The 14,817-nt window shown below is 45.0% G+C and overlaps 2 protein-coding genes across 11 annotated transcripts in view; one reads left to right on the forward strand and one right to left on the reverse strand.

Annotated features, from left to right (window-relative positions):
* kiaa0586 (KIAA0586 ortholog) overlaps positions 1 to 12,777 on the reverse strand; it is a 547,244-nt gene extending 534,467 nt beyond the window's left edge. The window contains exons 1-2 of the mRNA XM_078233832.1: positions 12,311 to 12,777; positions 7,870 to 7,949 (exon numbers count right to left, since the gene is read on the reverse strand). Coding sequence (XP_078089958.1) covers positions 7,870 to 7,949; positions 12,311 to 12,524 — 294 coding nt within the window. The 5' untranslated portion in view covers positions 12,525 to 12,777. The remainder of the gene's footprint in view (positions 1 to 7,869; positions 7,950 to 12,310) is intronic.
* Positions 12,778 to 14,276: 1,499 nt separating this feature from the next.
* timm9 (translocase of inner mitochondrial membrane 9 homolog) overlaps positions 14,277 to 14,817 on the forward strand; it is an 8,677-nt gene continuing 8,136 nt past the window's right edge. For 2 of the 10 annotated variants that reach the window (XM_078233840.1, XM_078233844.1), the window contains exon 1: positions 14,595 to 14,793. The gene's annotated coding sequence lies outside the window, so the exon portion shown is untranslated. Of the gene's footprint in view, positions 14,814 to 14,817 lie in introns of all 10 variants that reach the window. The other 8 variants (XM_078233841.1, XM_078233837.1, XM_078233845.1 and 5 more) reach the window with 8 other exon arrangements.

Here is a 14,817-nt window from a genome sequence, read left to right on the forward strand (position 1 = left end):
GTGCTTTGTACAAGCGAATAAACCAATTTTTCTCAGTACAATAAGATGTAAACTTGTAATTTGCTCTAAAGCTTGGTTCAACCAACAAAGTAAGAAGTTTAACAACACCAGGTTAAAGTCCAACAGGTTTATTTGGTAGCAAAAGCCACACAAGCTTTCGGAGCTGCAAGCCCCTTCTTCAGGTGAGTGGGAATTCTGTTCACAAACAGAGCATATAAAGACACAAACTCAACTTACATGAATACTTAGGATCCAACGCCGGCATCTCCACATCATGTCAACCAACAAAGCCAGGAAGCAAAACTTACAATGACTTGACAAAGATCCTTGAAGAGCATTACGTTCCAAAGCCATTGATCATTGCAGAACGGTTCAGGTTCCACCAAAGGAATCAAATGGAAGGCAAAAGCATTGCTCAGTTTGTGGCAACCTTAAAAAGGCTCGCACAGCATTGTGAGTTTGGCGAGTCACAGCAGATTCTCTTCGCAATCATCTGGTTTGTGGTCTCCAAAATGTGGCTCTCCAAAGAAGATTACTTACTGAACATGCTTTTTCTTTAAAGACAGCCCTAAAAATCGCAGTGTCGATGGAACAGACTGTCAAAGAGGCTTCACAATTTGGTGCAGGAATGAAGATCCAAAGATTGGGAACTGCCGATAAGTCAAAACAGCAAAACACATGTCACAGATGTGCCAAAATGGGTCATTCGAGTGAATGCTGGGTAATTTTCTCAGGATCAAAATAGACACTTGTGCAACCTGCTGACAACAGTCATTTGATCTGGTGTACAAAATGTTTCTGTGTTGTGGTCCACAATCACTCAGTGGTCTCTTTTGTCAGATTGCACAGAAGGGCAGGTAGTGAGGAGGATATTGAGGACAGGAATGAAGCACCTAGAGTACATGTGTCCTAGCAGACTTTGCATTTCCAGTTTGTAGGATCCACAGCATTTGCAATGATTTCAATTTCCTGTGATACTCCTTCACCTCTGAATACATGACGAAAGAATCGAATTCTGCTTTCACTGATCAAGCACCTTGAACATAAACGAGGTTATATTCTCATTGTAGGCATGCTTGTAGGCTTGTCTCAAGTTCACTTTCAGTGCAATGATAAAGAGGAGAATGCCATCACTGATGTTCAGCATGCAAGTCCTTAAAGTACAGACTGAATCATATGCTGAAATACCTCAGCTGCTGAGTTGGTTCCAAAGTTGAGCTTCTTGTATCAAAAAAGTCCAATGCGAATGATGAATACTGTAAGATACCTTGATTCGTCTGCAAGTCAGATATCAATGAATATCAGTGTCAAGTGCCATCCTTGTTGAATGGCTTAGTTTGGTGACCGCATTTCAATGCACATTCTAATCTGGTTCTGACTCTTTGCTTTTTTGATGATGTATTTGTGAGGGTCAAAGGGTCAGCCCCAAATTTCTCAATAATATAAAGGTCAAGTAGGCGCTGAAGTTCCTTCTCTGTTTGCTTTCTGACATGAAAAGGTATTCATGACCATTGACACATGATTGGGGGCACAGTAGGCTCTACATGAAGCTTGAATTTAAAACCTTTCAATTTGCTGATGCCAGCAAACTGAAGAATGCTGTTGGCACACATAGGAATTGCATATGTGACTGCAATATTCTGCAGATCCATTGCTGTGTGGAAACTGTGTCAAATTTGCCATGTATTAAAATGTCATTGAATGAGACTGGCGTTTATAGAATCCTAAAGTGCAGAAGGAGGCCGTTCGGCCCATCAAGTCTGCACCAACCATAATCCTATCCAGGCCCTATACGCATTACCCCATGCATTTCCCGTAGCTAGTCCTCCTGACACGAAGGGGCAATTTAGCATGGCCAATCCACCTAACCCACACATCTTTGGTCTGTGGGAGGAATGATGTGGAGATGCCGGCGTTGGACTGGGGTAAACACAGTAAGAAGTTTAACAACACCAGGTTAAAGTCCAACAGGTTTATTTGGTAGCAAAAGCCAGCAGATTCCTCCCTGTGGGAGGAAACCAGAGCACCCGGGGTAAACCTACACAAACATGGGGCGACTATGCAAACTCCACATAGATAGTGACTCAAGCTGGTAATCGAACCCAGGTCCCTGGCACTGTGAGGCTGCAGTGCTAACCACTGTGCCATCATGCCGCCCTAAAAAATCCTGAGAACTTTTGAGTGGTTTACCATTGTTGTAAGGGAATTTTTTCATCTTCCCAGGTAACTTCCTATCTTTAGTACTCTATTAATAAAGTCAAGGATTCCATATGCTTTTTTAACAGTCTTCCTCACTTGTCCTACCACCTTCAAATATTTATGCATACCCACCCAGGTCCTTCTGTTTCTACATTTGGAGTTGCAAGACCCAAAACTCAAGGGTATTTCTATGAAATAGAGATGCTTGAGCAGCATCATGCCTCTGCAAAGCTTTGGTGATTGAACTTCAAGATGTGAGCCAACTGGCAGTACTCTTGTACTCTTTTTCTTAACAGTCCTTCATGGCAATATCAGACTTGTCATCTTTGCAACCCCAAATGATATATGACTGTTTTATTGGATTCGCCAACTAAAAAGCAGCAAATGGAGTGGCAGAACGGAGCACAGCTTCAAAACCATGCCGTCACTGTATCTCATTGATGTCAGCATCTATGTAGGATTGCATCGGATACATGGCACAGAAACAAGCCATTCAGCCCAAGAAGCCCAGATCAAATGATTGTTGTCAGCAGATTGCACAGGTGTTTATTTTAATCCTTAGAAAACTACTCAGTTAATCGTGAATCCCACTATAAACTTTCCTTCAATTCAAAAAACAACCATTCACCCTACTCTCCTTTTCCTGTCACTCAGCCAATTTTGTATCGATATTGCTACTGTCCCTTTTATTCCATGAGCTCTAATTTTGCTCATAGGTCTGTCGCGCAGCACTATTATCAAATGTCTTTTGGAAGTCAATGTACACCATATCAACAGCATTATGCTCATTAACCCTCTGTTACCTCTTCAAAAAAAAAACGCAAGTTAGTTAAATACAACATGCCCTTAACAAGTGCATGTTGGCCTTGCTTAATTAACCTACATTTGCCCAAATTTCTATTAATTTTGACCAGAATTCTTATGACGAGAGGTTTCTTTTTTTTAAAACAGGACCTGAGTGTCACTGGCTTGGTCAGCATATATTGCTCATCCCTAACCACGCTCCATTACAGAAGACATTTAAGAGTTAACCACATTGCTGTGGGTCTGAAGTCACACGTAGGCCAGACCAGGTAAGGACAGCAGATATCCTTCCCTAAAGGATATTAGTGAACCAGATGAGTAGATTGAACCTGTATTCATTTGAGTTTAGAAGAATGAGGTGTGACATTGAGACATATTGGACTCTCAGGGGGCTTGACAGGGTAGATGCTTAAGTTTCTGCTTGTGGGAGCACGACCAGAGAGCATAATATAAGAATAAGGCGTCATCCATTTCAGACAGAGATGAGGAGGAATTTCTTCTTTCAGAGGGTAGTGAATCTGTGGAATTCTTTACTGCAGAGGGCTGTAGAGACTGGGTTGTTAAGTACGTTCAAGGATGAGATAGACAGATTTTTAATCAGTAAGGGACTCATGGGTTATGGGATAAGACAGGAAAGTGGAGTAGAGGATTATCATATCACCAAAATTGATGGCACAGTGGACAGTGAAGAAGATTATCTCGGATTGCAACGGGATCTTGATCAATTGGGCCAGTGGCCTGACGAATGGCAGGTGGAGTTTAATTTAAATAAATGCGAGGTGATGCATTTTGGCAGATTGAACTTGACTGACTCAGTTAATGGTAGGGCGTTGGGGAAAGTTACAGAACAAAGAGATCAAGAGGTTCAGGTTCATAGCTCCTTGAAAGTGGAGTCACAGGTGGACAGGGTGGTGAAGAAGGCATTCAGCATGCTTGGTTTTATTGGTCAGAACATTGAACACAGGAATTGGGACGTCTTGTTGAAGTTGTACAAGACATTGGTACGGTCACATTTGGAATACTGTGTACAGTTCTGGTCACCCTATTATAGAATGGGTATTATTAAACTAGAAAGAGTGCAGAAAAGATTTACTAGGATGCTACTGGGACTTGACAACTTTGAGTTATAAGGAGGCTGGATAGACTGGGACTTTTTTCTCTGGAGCGTAGAAGGCTGAGGAGTGATCTTATAGAGGTCTATAAAATAATGAGGGGCATAGATCAGCTATATAGTCAATATCTTTTCCCAAAGGTAGGGGAGTCTAAAACTAGAGGGCATAGGTTTAAGGTGAGAGGGGAGAGATACGAAAGTGTCCAGAGGGGCAATTTTTTCACACAGAGGGTGGTGAGTGTCTGGAACAAGCTGCCAGAGGTAGTAGTAGAGGCGGGTACAATTTTGACTTTTAAAAAGCGTTTAGACAGTTACATGGGTAAGATGGGTATAAAGGGATATAGGCCAAATTCAGGCAATTGGGACTAGCTTAGGGGTTTAAAAAAAAGAGAAGTATGGACAAGTTGGGCCGAAGGGCCTGTTTCCATGCTGTACACCTCTATGACTCTATATCAGATCAGTCATGATTTTATTGAACGGTGGAGCAGACTCAGTGGGTCGAATGGCCTACTTCTGCTCCTCTGTCTTATGGTTTATTAAACTGACTGGCCAGTAGTTGCTAGGCTGACATTTACACCCTTATTGAACAAGGGTGTAACATTTGCAATTCTCCAGTCCTCTGGCACCACCCCGGAGTCGAAGGACGATTAGAAAAGTATGGCCAGTGCCTTCACAATTTCCACTCTCATTTCTCTCAGTATACTTGGATGCATCTGGTCCTGGTTCCTTATCAACTTTAAGTACAGACAGCCTATCCAATACCTCTTCCTTATTAATTTTAAACCCTTCTTGTGTCCAAATTACCTCCTCTATAACCATGGCCTGGATAGCATCTTCCTCCTTGGTAAAGACAGCTGCAAAGTATTCACTTAATATATTAGCTATGCCTTCTGGCTCCAGGTGTAAGTCCCCCTTTAATTGGCATTCTTCCTCATGTTACCATCTTCTTAATATTTATATGCCTATAGGAGACTTTGGGATTCCCTTTTATCGTGGCTGCCAACCGCTTTTCATTCTTCCTCCCTGCTCCTTTTATTTGCTTTTTCACCTCCCTTCTGAACCTCCTATATTAAGCCTGGCTTTCAATTGTATTTTCAACTTGACATCACAAGCACACATTTTTTTCTTTATCTTAATTTCTATCTCTTTTGTCATCCAGGGAGCTCTGGCTATGTATTCCCTACCTTCCCCTATCAAGGGAATATACCTTGATTGTGCCCAAACTATCTCTTCTTTGAAGGTAGCCCATTTTTCATCTATTGTTTTTCCTGCCATCCTTTATTTGATCCATGTTTATTCTTAGCCCAATGAAATTGGCTGCCCCTGTTCATTATTCTTACTATAGATTGTCCTTTGTCCTTTTCCATAGTCAGCCTAGACCCTATGATACAATGATCACTGTTCCCTAAATGTTATCCTCCTGACATTTGATCCACTTGGCCTACCTCCCAAGAACAAGGTCCAACAATCCTTTGTTTCTTGTTGGACTGGAAACAAATTGTCGTGCAAAATTTTCCTGAACACATTCTAGAAATTCTTTCCCTTCTCTGCCCTTTACACTGCTGCTATTCCAGTTCATACTTAGATAATTAGGGGCGGCACAGTGGTGAGCACTGCTGCGTTACAACGCTAGGGACCCAGGTTCGATTCCTGGCTTGGGTCACTGTCTGTGCGGAGTCTGCACGTTCTCCCAGTGTCAGCGTGTGTTTCCTCCGGGTGCTCTAGTTTCCTCCCACAGTCCAAAAGATGTGCTGGTTAGGTGTATTGAACGTGCTAAATTCTCCCTCAGTGTACCCGAACAGGTGCCGGAGTGTGGCGACAGTAACTTCATTGCAGTGTTAATGTGAGCCTACTTGTGAACTAATAAATAAACTTTAAAAACTTTAAAGTCCCCCATTATGACTACTCTATAATTTCCTTGCAAATTTGTTCCTGTACATCCTTCCCAGTAGTTGGTGGCCTATGGGCCATTCCAGGTAATATAACTGCACCTTTTTAACTCTTTGGCTCAAGCCAAATAGATTCTCTCATTGACCCCTCTGGGACATTCTCTTTCTCCAGCAGTGTATTGCTCTCCTTAATCAATACCACCAACCCTCTTCCTTTTCTGCATTTCTTTCCTGAATACCTTATATCCAGGAATATTTAACACTCTGTCTTGCCCTTCTTTGAGCCAGGTCTCTGTTATAGCCACATCATCATATTTTCACACAAAAACAAAAAATACTGGAAAATCTCAGCAGATCTGACAGCATCTGTTGAGAGTGAATAGAGCTAATGTTTCAAAGTTGGATGACCCTGCATCAGAGCTAAGAGCTGAGAAAATCAGCAGAGATTTATATTATGGGTGGGCGGGGGCGCTGTAATTGGACAAAGGTAAATGAGGATGAGTAATTAATTAATGTGTGCATTAAGTGATTTGCTTTTAATCATATTTTCACAATGCAATCTGCACCCATAGCTCACCAATATTATTTACCACACTCCATGCATTCACATACATACATGCACAGTAACCGTGATTTAGACTTTATTTCTTACTCTCTTGCTCAATCTCCACTTATTAACTATCTATTCCCTATTTTAGTGCTATCTATCTCTTCTGGTATTATGTGCATCTTGGTATTCCCCTCTGATATTATTTTCTGGTTCCCAAACCCCTGCCAAGTTAGCTTAAAGTTTAACGCTCCCTAATAACACCAGCAAAACGCCCCTCAAATAACTCAGTCCCAGCTCTACATAGTTGCAATCTGACCAGCCTGTACGGATCCCCAAATGTGTGTTGTTTATTGTCATTGCAATTTGTTGCTAAGAGTGGTATGTGTCCAACATATAAACCAAGCCATGATAATTCGACCCTTGAAGCTTGGACAACTCTGTCCCATTTGTGCTTATATTTTTTCTTTGATGTTTTGTCCTACTTGAGTTTAGTGGGTCTGGTGGTTTGGAAATAACTCTTTACACAGCTGTTGCCTGATTGATAAATAAATTTGAAGTCAGAACACCAATATACACTAGTATCAGCAATTTGAGATTATCAACTTGAGATGTATGAAATTAATTACGGGAAATACAATCTTTAACCTTGTATGTACATCCTTCCCCTGCCTCACAGTCACAAAGAGAGATTGAGAAGTTTAGAAGAATGAGAGATCTAATTGAGATATATAAGGTGCGAAAAGGGGATTGACAGGGTGGGCATAGAGGCAACGTTTCCCCTTGTTGGACGTTTTAGAATGAGGGATTTTAGACTAAGTGGTGGCATGACAGATTTAAAAGAGAAGTGAGGAGGAATTACTTAACTCAAAGGGTCATGAATCAATGGAATTCAGAGTGCAGTGGACGCTGGAACACTAAACAAATTTAAGGAGACAGATAGGTTTTTAATTAATAGCAGGTTGAAAGATAATAGGGGGCAGGCAGGAAGGTGGGGATGAGGCCGAGGTGAGATCAACCATGATCGTATTGAATGGCAAGACAAGCTCGAGAGGCTGAATTGCCTACTCCTGTTCCTAGTAGTTTTATCTAATATAAATGTTATTTAAACTGACCTGTTGAAGTTTCTTTTAAGGAGTTAGCAGTGGAATATGTAAGTAACTGGTTTGAAACAGCACTGACATATTTTACACAAGACCCTTAACAACCATCAGAAAGAACAGACTTTCAACCAAACAAACTGGCCTGAATTATAACAGGTTCTTCAATGGAGGAAGTGCTGCTGAAGCAAATTTATCGGAAATTAAGCAATTTCTTACCCATTGTGATAACTTGTTTACATTGGTTGCTTTTTGAGTCTGATCACCAGATAGTTTTGTTCTAAAATCATGCACGTGTCCTGAAATCAAATCATTATGTATAAATTAATAAGCATAATCCTTACAAAAGTGCCACATATAATTAAAACTTAATCAATTTCCATGAAATGCAAATGACAGGAGTTTTCAAAATATTCACATTTCTTTGTTCTTTTAAAAATACTAAGGTATAATTAAACAAAACTAACAAAACCAAATAATCCATAGTACTTATAATTAATAAAATATAAACAGTTTATGTTGATTTCCATAAAATGCCAATAAATAAATTTAGAAAAAGACCAGATTTGCTTTCAAAATGTCCACTTTAATGCAGTAATTTCAATTTCATAAAACTTGCAGAACTATATAATACTAATCCATTGTATTCCTAACGAAATGCAACATAAATATTTTAAAATATGTGGTGATAAACAAACAGAAATGTGGAAATACTCAAGAGTATTTTCAACATTTTCTTCTTTTGTTTCAGATTTACAGCATCCGCAATACTTTGCTGGGTTAAAAAATAGTTTTGGTGTAATTTTTAGGATTTGCAAACATGCCTTAAAAATAAATAAAACAAATGGCCTCATCTTGAATGATCTAAATAGGATTCTCTAGGTATTGAAACAAAATATCTACATAATTTTGTCACTTCAATTGATCACTTAATTAATTTCAGCAATCAATAAAATGGATAGTAATTCCAAATGACTTTGTGACAACACAGCGATGACTTAAATTTGCATTTTCATTGAAGATGAAATGCAACCATCTTCAGAGATGAAATTCCTGTTTTGAACAAAAAAACAAAGAAATACAGCACAGGAACAGGCCCTTTTGGCCCTCCAAGCCTGTGCCGATAATGATGCCCTAACTAAACTAAAAAAAAAACCTTCTGCCCTTACTCGGACCGTACCCCTCTATTTCCTCCCTATTCATGTATCCATCAAGATGCCTCTTAAATGTTGCTGATGTGCCTGCTTCCACTACCTCCTCTGGCAACAAGTTCCAGGCACCCACACTGTGTGGAAGAACCTCCTCTGCACATAACAAAAAACAAAGAAAATTACAGCACAGGGAGAGGCCCTGCGGCCCTCCAAGCCTGCACCGACCATACTGCCTAACTTAACTAAAATCCCTCTATTCCCATCCTATTCATATATTTGTCAAGACGCCCCTTAAAAGTCACTACCATATCTGTTTCCATTACCTCCCCCAGCAACGAGTTCCAGGCACCCACTACTCTCTGTGTAAAAAATCTGCCTCATACATCTCCTTTAAACTTTGCCCCTCGCACCTTAAATCTGTGCCCCCGAGTAATTGACATCTCCCTTAAACTTACCCCCTCTCACCTTGAACCTGTGCCCCCTTGTAATTGACACCTCCATCCTGGGAAAAAGCCTCTGACTATCTACCCTGTCTATGCCTCTCATAATTTTATCTCTATCAGGTCTCCCCTCAGCCTCCGTAGTTGAAAACAATCCTAGTTTATTCAACCTTTCCTCATAGTCAGCACCCTTGAGACCAGGCAACATTCTGGTGAACCTGCTTTGCGGTCTCTCCAAAGCTTCCACATCGTTCTGATAGTGCGGTGACTAGAACTACACGCAATACTCCAAATACCCTGGTTCCTACCTCAAAAGGTTAACTGACCCCAGTCTCTAGCCACCGACTCCATCCCTCTCCAGGTAACTGTCTGAAGCTAAACAAAATATGTTTAGGACCTCCTCAACGATCATCCTCAACACTGGTGCCCTACATGACTGTGGTCTCAGCCCCCTACTATGCTCCTTATATACCTATGACTGTGTGGCCAAATTCCCCTCCAATTCGATTTTCAGGTTTGCTGACGACACCACCATAGTGGGCCGGATCTCAAACAATTATGAAACAGAGAACAGGAATGAGATAGAGCATCTGGTGAACTGGTGCAGCAACAATAATCTCTCCCTCAATGTCAACAAAATGAAGGAGATTGTCATCAACTTCATGAAGCATAAAGGAGAACATGCCCCTGTCTACATCAACAGGGACGAAGTAGAAAGGGTCGAGAGGTTCAAGTTTTTAGATTTCCAGATCACCAACAATCTGTCCTGGTCTCCCCATGCCAACACTATAGTTAAGAAAGCCCACCAACGCCTCTACTTTCTCAGAAGACAAAGGAAATCTGGCATGTCAGCTACGACTCTCACCAACATTTACAGATGCACCATAGAAAGCATTATTTCGGGTTGTATCACAGCTTGGTATGGCTCCTGCTCTGCCCAAGACTGCAAGGAACTACAAAAGGTCGTGAATGTAGCCCAATCCATCACGCAAACCAGCCTCCCATTCATTGACTCTGTCTACACTTCCCACTGCCTCAGCAAAGCAGCCAGCATAATTAAGGACCCCACGCACTCCAGACATTCTCTCTTCCACCTTCTTCCGCCGAGAAAAAGATGCAAAAGTCTGAAGTCACATACCAACCGACTCAAGAACAGCTTCTTCCCTGCTGCTGTCAGACTTTTGAATGGACTTACCTTGTATTAAGTTGATCTTTCTCTACACCCTAGCTATGACTGTAACACTACATTCTGCACTCTCTTTTTTTTTTCACGTTTCCTTCTCTATAAACGGCATGTTTTGTCTGTATAGCGTGTAAGAAACAATACTTTTCACTGTATGTTAATACATGTGACAATAATAAATCAAATCAAGAAGATGGTTTACAACATTGATGTCATATGTGACCCCGAGATGAGCTTCAAATTGTATAACTGCACCATCACGAAGATCCCCTATTTCCACCTCCGTCTCCCATCTGATGCTGAAACCCTTATCATTGTTTTTGTTATCTCTAGACCTGACTATTCTAACATGCTCCTGGCCAATCTTTCACATTCCACCCTCCATAAACCTGAAGTCATCAAAAACTCTCCTGCTCGGGCCCTTTCTCAACCAAGGTCTGTTCACCCATCACCTGTGCTTGCAATCTACATTGGCTCTCAGTCAAGCAATCTACATTGGCTCTCAGTCAAGCAATGTTTCCATTTTAAAATTTCCCTTCTTATTTTCAAATCCTATTGATCTCCTCCAGCTCCACAACCTGACAGTACATCTGTGAAGCAAGTTGTGGTGTTGCATTAGCAGCGCTATATAAATAAAAGCTGTTGTTGCTTCCATGCCCTAGAAATCACCTTATATACTTTCAATACTGAAGGAGAGAGGAAAATAAGTTGCAATATAATTTTGTATGTTTATTATATAGAATATTAAGTATATAGAAACAAGCTATACAGCCCAGCCAGTTTATGCTTGCACCTATGCTCCACTCTAGCCTCCTCACTGAGCTCCTTGATACAATTCCAACAGAATACTGTAACCCTCATATACTTGTCTAGCCTTTCTTAAATGCATTAGTACTATTCCCTTCACACAATCCCTGCAGTAGCAAGCTCCATTTTCACATTCCTCTGCGTAGAGAAGTTTATTCTAAATTCCCTATGTCGTCTGGAGTGTCTCTATTTTAACCACAATTGCTGTCTTTGGGGGTATTATTTCTTTAGAATAAAAAGTTTAACGTTTATTTATTAGTGTCACATGTTGGTTTACATTAACACTGCAATGAGGTTACTGTGAAAAGCCCCTAGTCACCACACTCTGGCACCTGTTCGGGTACACTGAGGGGGAATTTAGCATAGCCAATGCACCTAACCAGCACGTCTTTTGGACTGTGGGAGGAAACCGGAGCACCTGGAGGAAACCCACGCAGAAACAGGGAGAACTTGTAGACTCCGCACAGACAGTGACCCAAGCCAGGAATCAATCCTCAGTCCCTGGCGCTGTGAGGCACCGTGCAACACAAATATGTGGGAAAGTTTATTTATTAGAGTCACAAGTAGGCTTACATTAACACTGTAATGACGTTACAGTGAAAATCCTCGACTCACCACATTTCGGTGCCTGTTTGGGTACACTGAGGGAGAATTTAGCACGGCCAATTAACCTAACCAGCACGTTTTTTCGGACTGTGGGAGGAAGCCCGAGCATCCAGAAGAAACCCACGCAGACAGAGGAAGAACATGCAAACTCCACACACCCAAGCCGGTAATCGAACCTGAGTCCCTGGCATTGTGAGCCAAGATTGCTAACCACTGTGCCGCCCACTTGATTATTAGTAGGGATGGAATCATAGCTCTGTAATTTTGAATGCATTAATTCAACATCTTCATTGTTCAAAGATCACCTTCGAACATCCAATCCTTGCTATGTGGCAGTACCTTCTTGCACATAATTGTTTCACCCATACGCTGTTGGGAATCAATGCATAATGATTTGGATTTATATATTTTTTTACTTTTTACCAAATTAAATTCAAATTCACAGACGGAACTAGAGAAGACTAGACATTGACCTGGTGGAGATGCTCCTGCTGACACATCTATATCAGATGCTGATTTGTCGCTCCGAGGTTTATTCACTGGCAGAGCGGGTGGAATGTAAACTGGTTCCTCTGCACCGCAAACAGAAGTTACTTCAGGCAACTTTTGCACTGAAATTCGCTGTCCGCTGGCAGTCCCAAAGTAGCAGACACCACCCCCTTCCACAGCACTGACCGGGAACTCCATTCACCCCGCCGCCACTTCCCTTTGCTGCCGGAGAAGAGATGTTGTTTGGGGGATTAGCGGCGCTCAGAGGGCCCAGGCCCGGTTCCCTCCAGTCGGCGGCTGCTTCCCGCTTCACCAACACCAGGAGTTTCAAAATAATAAACAAAAATTAACCGCCAGTCACCTCGCCGCCTGTTTTTTTTATTCTATCAGCGCAAAGAAACTTCAAACAGTGTCAGAAAGAAATACGTTAACCTCTTAGCCGGGACCCCAACCAGGTCCTTGCCCCGCGAAGGGCGGGCTTAAAGGCGTCTCCAGGGGCAACGGCCGCACCGCATCTGTCTGTTTTAGCGGATTGCGGTGGGAACGGGGTCCCCTGAGGGGAGGGGGGGATGATTGCTGGGATCTCCGGGGGGGGGGGGGGGATGATTGCTGGGATCTCCGGGGGGGGGGGGGGGATGATTGCTGGGATCTCCGGGGGGGGGGGATGATTGCTGGGATCTCCGGGGGGGGGGGATGATTGCTGGGGTCTCCGGGGGGGGGGGGTTGATTGCTGGGGTCTCGGGGGGGGGGGGGGGGTTGATTGCTGGGGTCTCGGGGGGGGGGGGGGGGTTGATTGCTGGGGTCTCGGGGGGGGGGGGGTTGATTGCTGGGGTCTCGGGGGGGGGGGGGTTGATTGCTGGGGTCTCGGGGGGGGGGGTTGATTGCTGGGGTCTCGGGGGGGGGGGGGGGGGGGGGTTGATTGCTGGGGTCTCCGGGGGGGGGGGTTGATTGCTGGGGTCTCCGGAGGGGGGGGGATGATTGCTGGGGTCTCCGGAGGGGGGGGGATGATTGCTGGGGTCTCCGGGGGGGGGGGGTTGATTGCTGGGGTCTCGGGGGTGGGGGGGGGGGGTTGATTGCTGGGGTCTCGGGGGGGGGGGGGTTGATTGCTGGGGTCTCGGGGGGGGGGGGGGTTGATTGCTGGGGTCTCCGGGGGGGGGGGGGGGGTTGATTGCTGGGGTCTCCGGGGGGGGGGGGGGTTGATTGCTGGGGTCTCCGGAGGGGGGGGGGATGATTGCTGGGGTCTCCGGGGGGGGGGGATGATTGCTGGGGTCTCGGGGGGGGGGGGGGGGATGATTGCTGGGGTCTCCGGGGGGGGGGGTTGATTGCTGGGGTCTCCGGGGGGGGTGGGGGTTGATTGCTGGGGTCTCCGGGGGGGGGGGGGGGGGTTGATTGCTGGGGTCTCCGGGGGGGGGGGGGGGTGATTGCTGGGGTCTCCTGGGGGGGGGATGATTGCTGGGGTCTCCTGGGGGGGGGGGGGGGGGATGATTGCTGGGGTCTCGGGGGGGGTGATTGTTGGGGTCTCCGGGGGGGGGGGGTGAGTGATTGCTGGGGTTCTGACTGGGGATGGGGGTGATTGCCTGGTCTGTGTGTTTGAGGGGGGGGGGGGGGTGATTGCTGTAGATTCCTGTGTTTGGGGAGACTAGGGACTGTTATTTCATGTGGGGGGGGGGGGGGGGGGCTGCTGTTATTCTCTGTTGGGGGGTGGGGAGAGCTACCCTCTGTGTGTTTGTAGGGGGCTGCGGGGTGGCTGTTATTCCCGGGGGTGGGGGGAGGGGGGGGCTGCTGTGATTCCCCGGGGGGAGGGGGGGCTGCTGTGATTTCCCCCGGGGGGGGGGAGGGGGCTGCTGTGATTCCCCGGGGGGGGGGGGCGCTGCTGTGATTCCCCGGGGGGGGGGGGGGGCTGCTGTGATTCCCCGGGGGGGGGAGGGGGCTGCTGTGATTCCCCGGGGGGGGGGGGGGGGGGCGCTGCCGTTATTCCCGCTCGAGCCGAGAGCGGGTTTAAAATTCAAACAGAGCTCGAGCCACATCCGGGTCCCGCCGGAACGTTCATCCCAATGAAAGCCAAACCAAACTCGGTTTCCTGTCTGGCACTTTCGATTGGGTCTGGGTTATTTACATCTCCTTTATAAATTAAATCTCGTTCAACTGAAATCTCTTCCTCGAAGTGATATAATCAGCGGTCAGTTACTGTACAGAACTGGGTCACTTTATTTACCTGATGTCGCTCGTGAATGTGCGACTGAGAGTCGGGATTGACGGCGGGAAGACGCTCTGGTAAGTCATGGCTCCAGTGGGGGTTCGGCGCGGAGCGGTCGCCGCCAAAGTTGCTCCGGCAGCAGAGGCTCCGGTGTGGCTCCACTGACCGTGGCCGCAGTTACAGCTCCGTGTGGGGGAGGATGTTGGGTGGCTGCTGTACAGGTTGAGTCCGTGTTCACAGCAAAAGCTCTCTGGGACTGCTCCTGTGAAGGTTAACCACCCATTTGCGCTGTGG

Source organism: Mustelus asterias, chromosome 18 (assembly GCF_964213995.1).
Source record: "Mustelus asterias chromosome 18, sMusAst1.hap1.1, whole genome shotgun sequence".
In the NCBI taxonomy this organism is placed as follows: domain Eukaryota; kingdom Metazoa; phylum Chordata; class Chondrichthyes; order Carcharhiniformes; family Triakidae; genus Mustelus; species Mustelus asterias.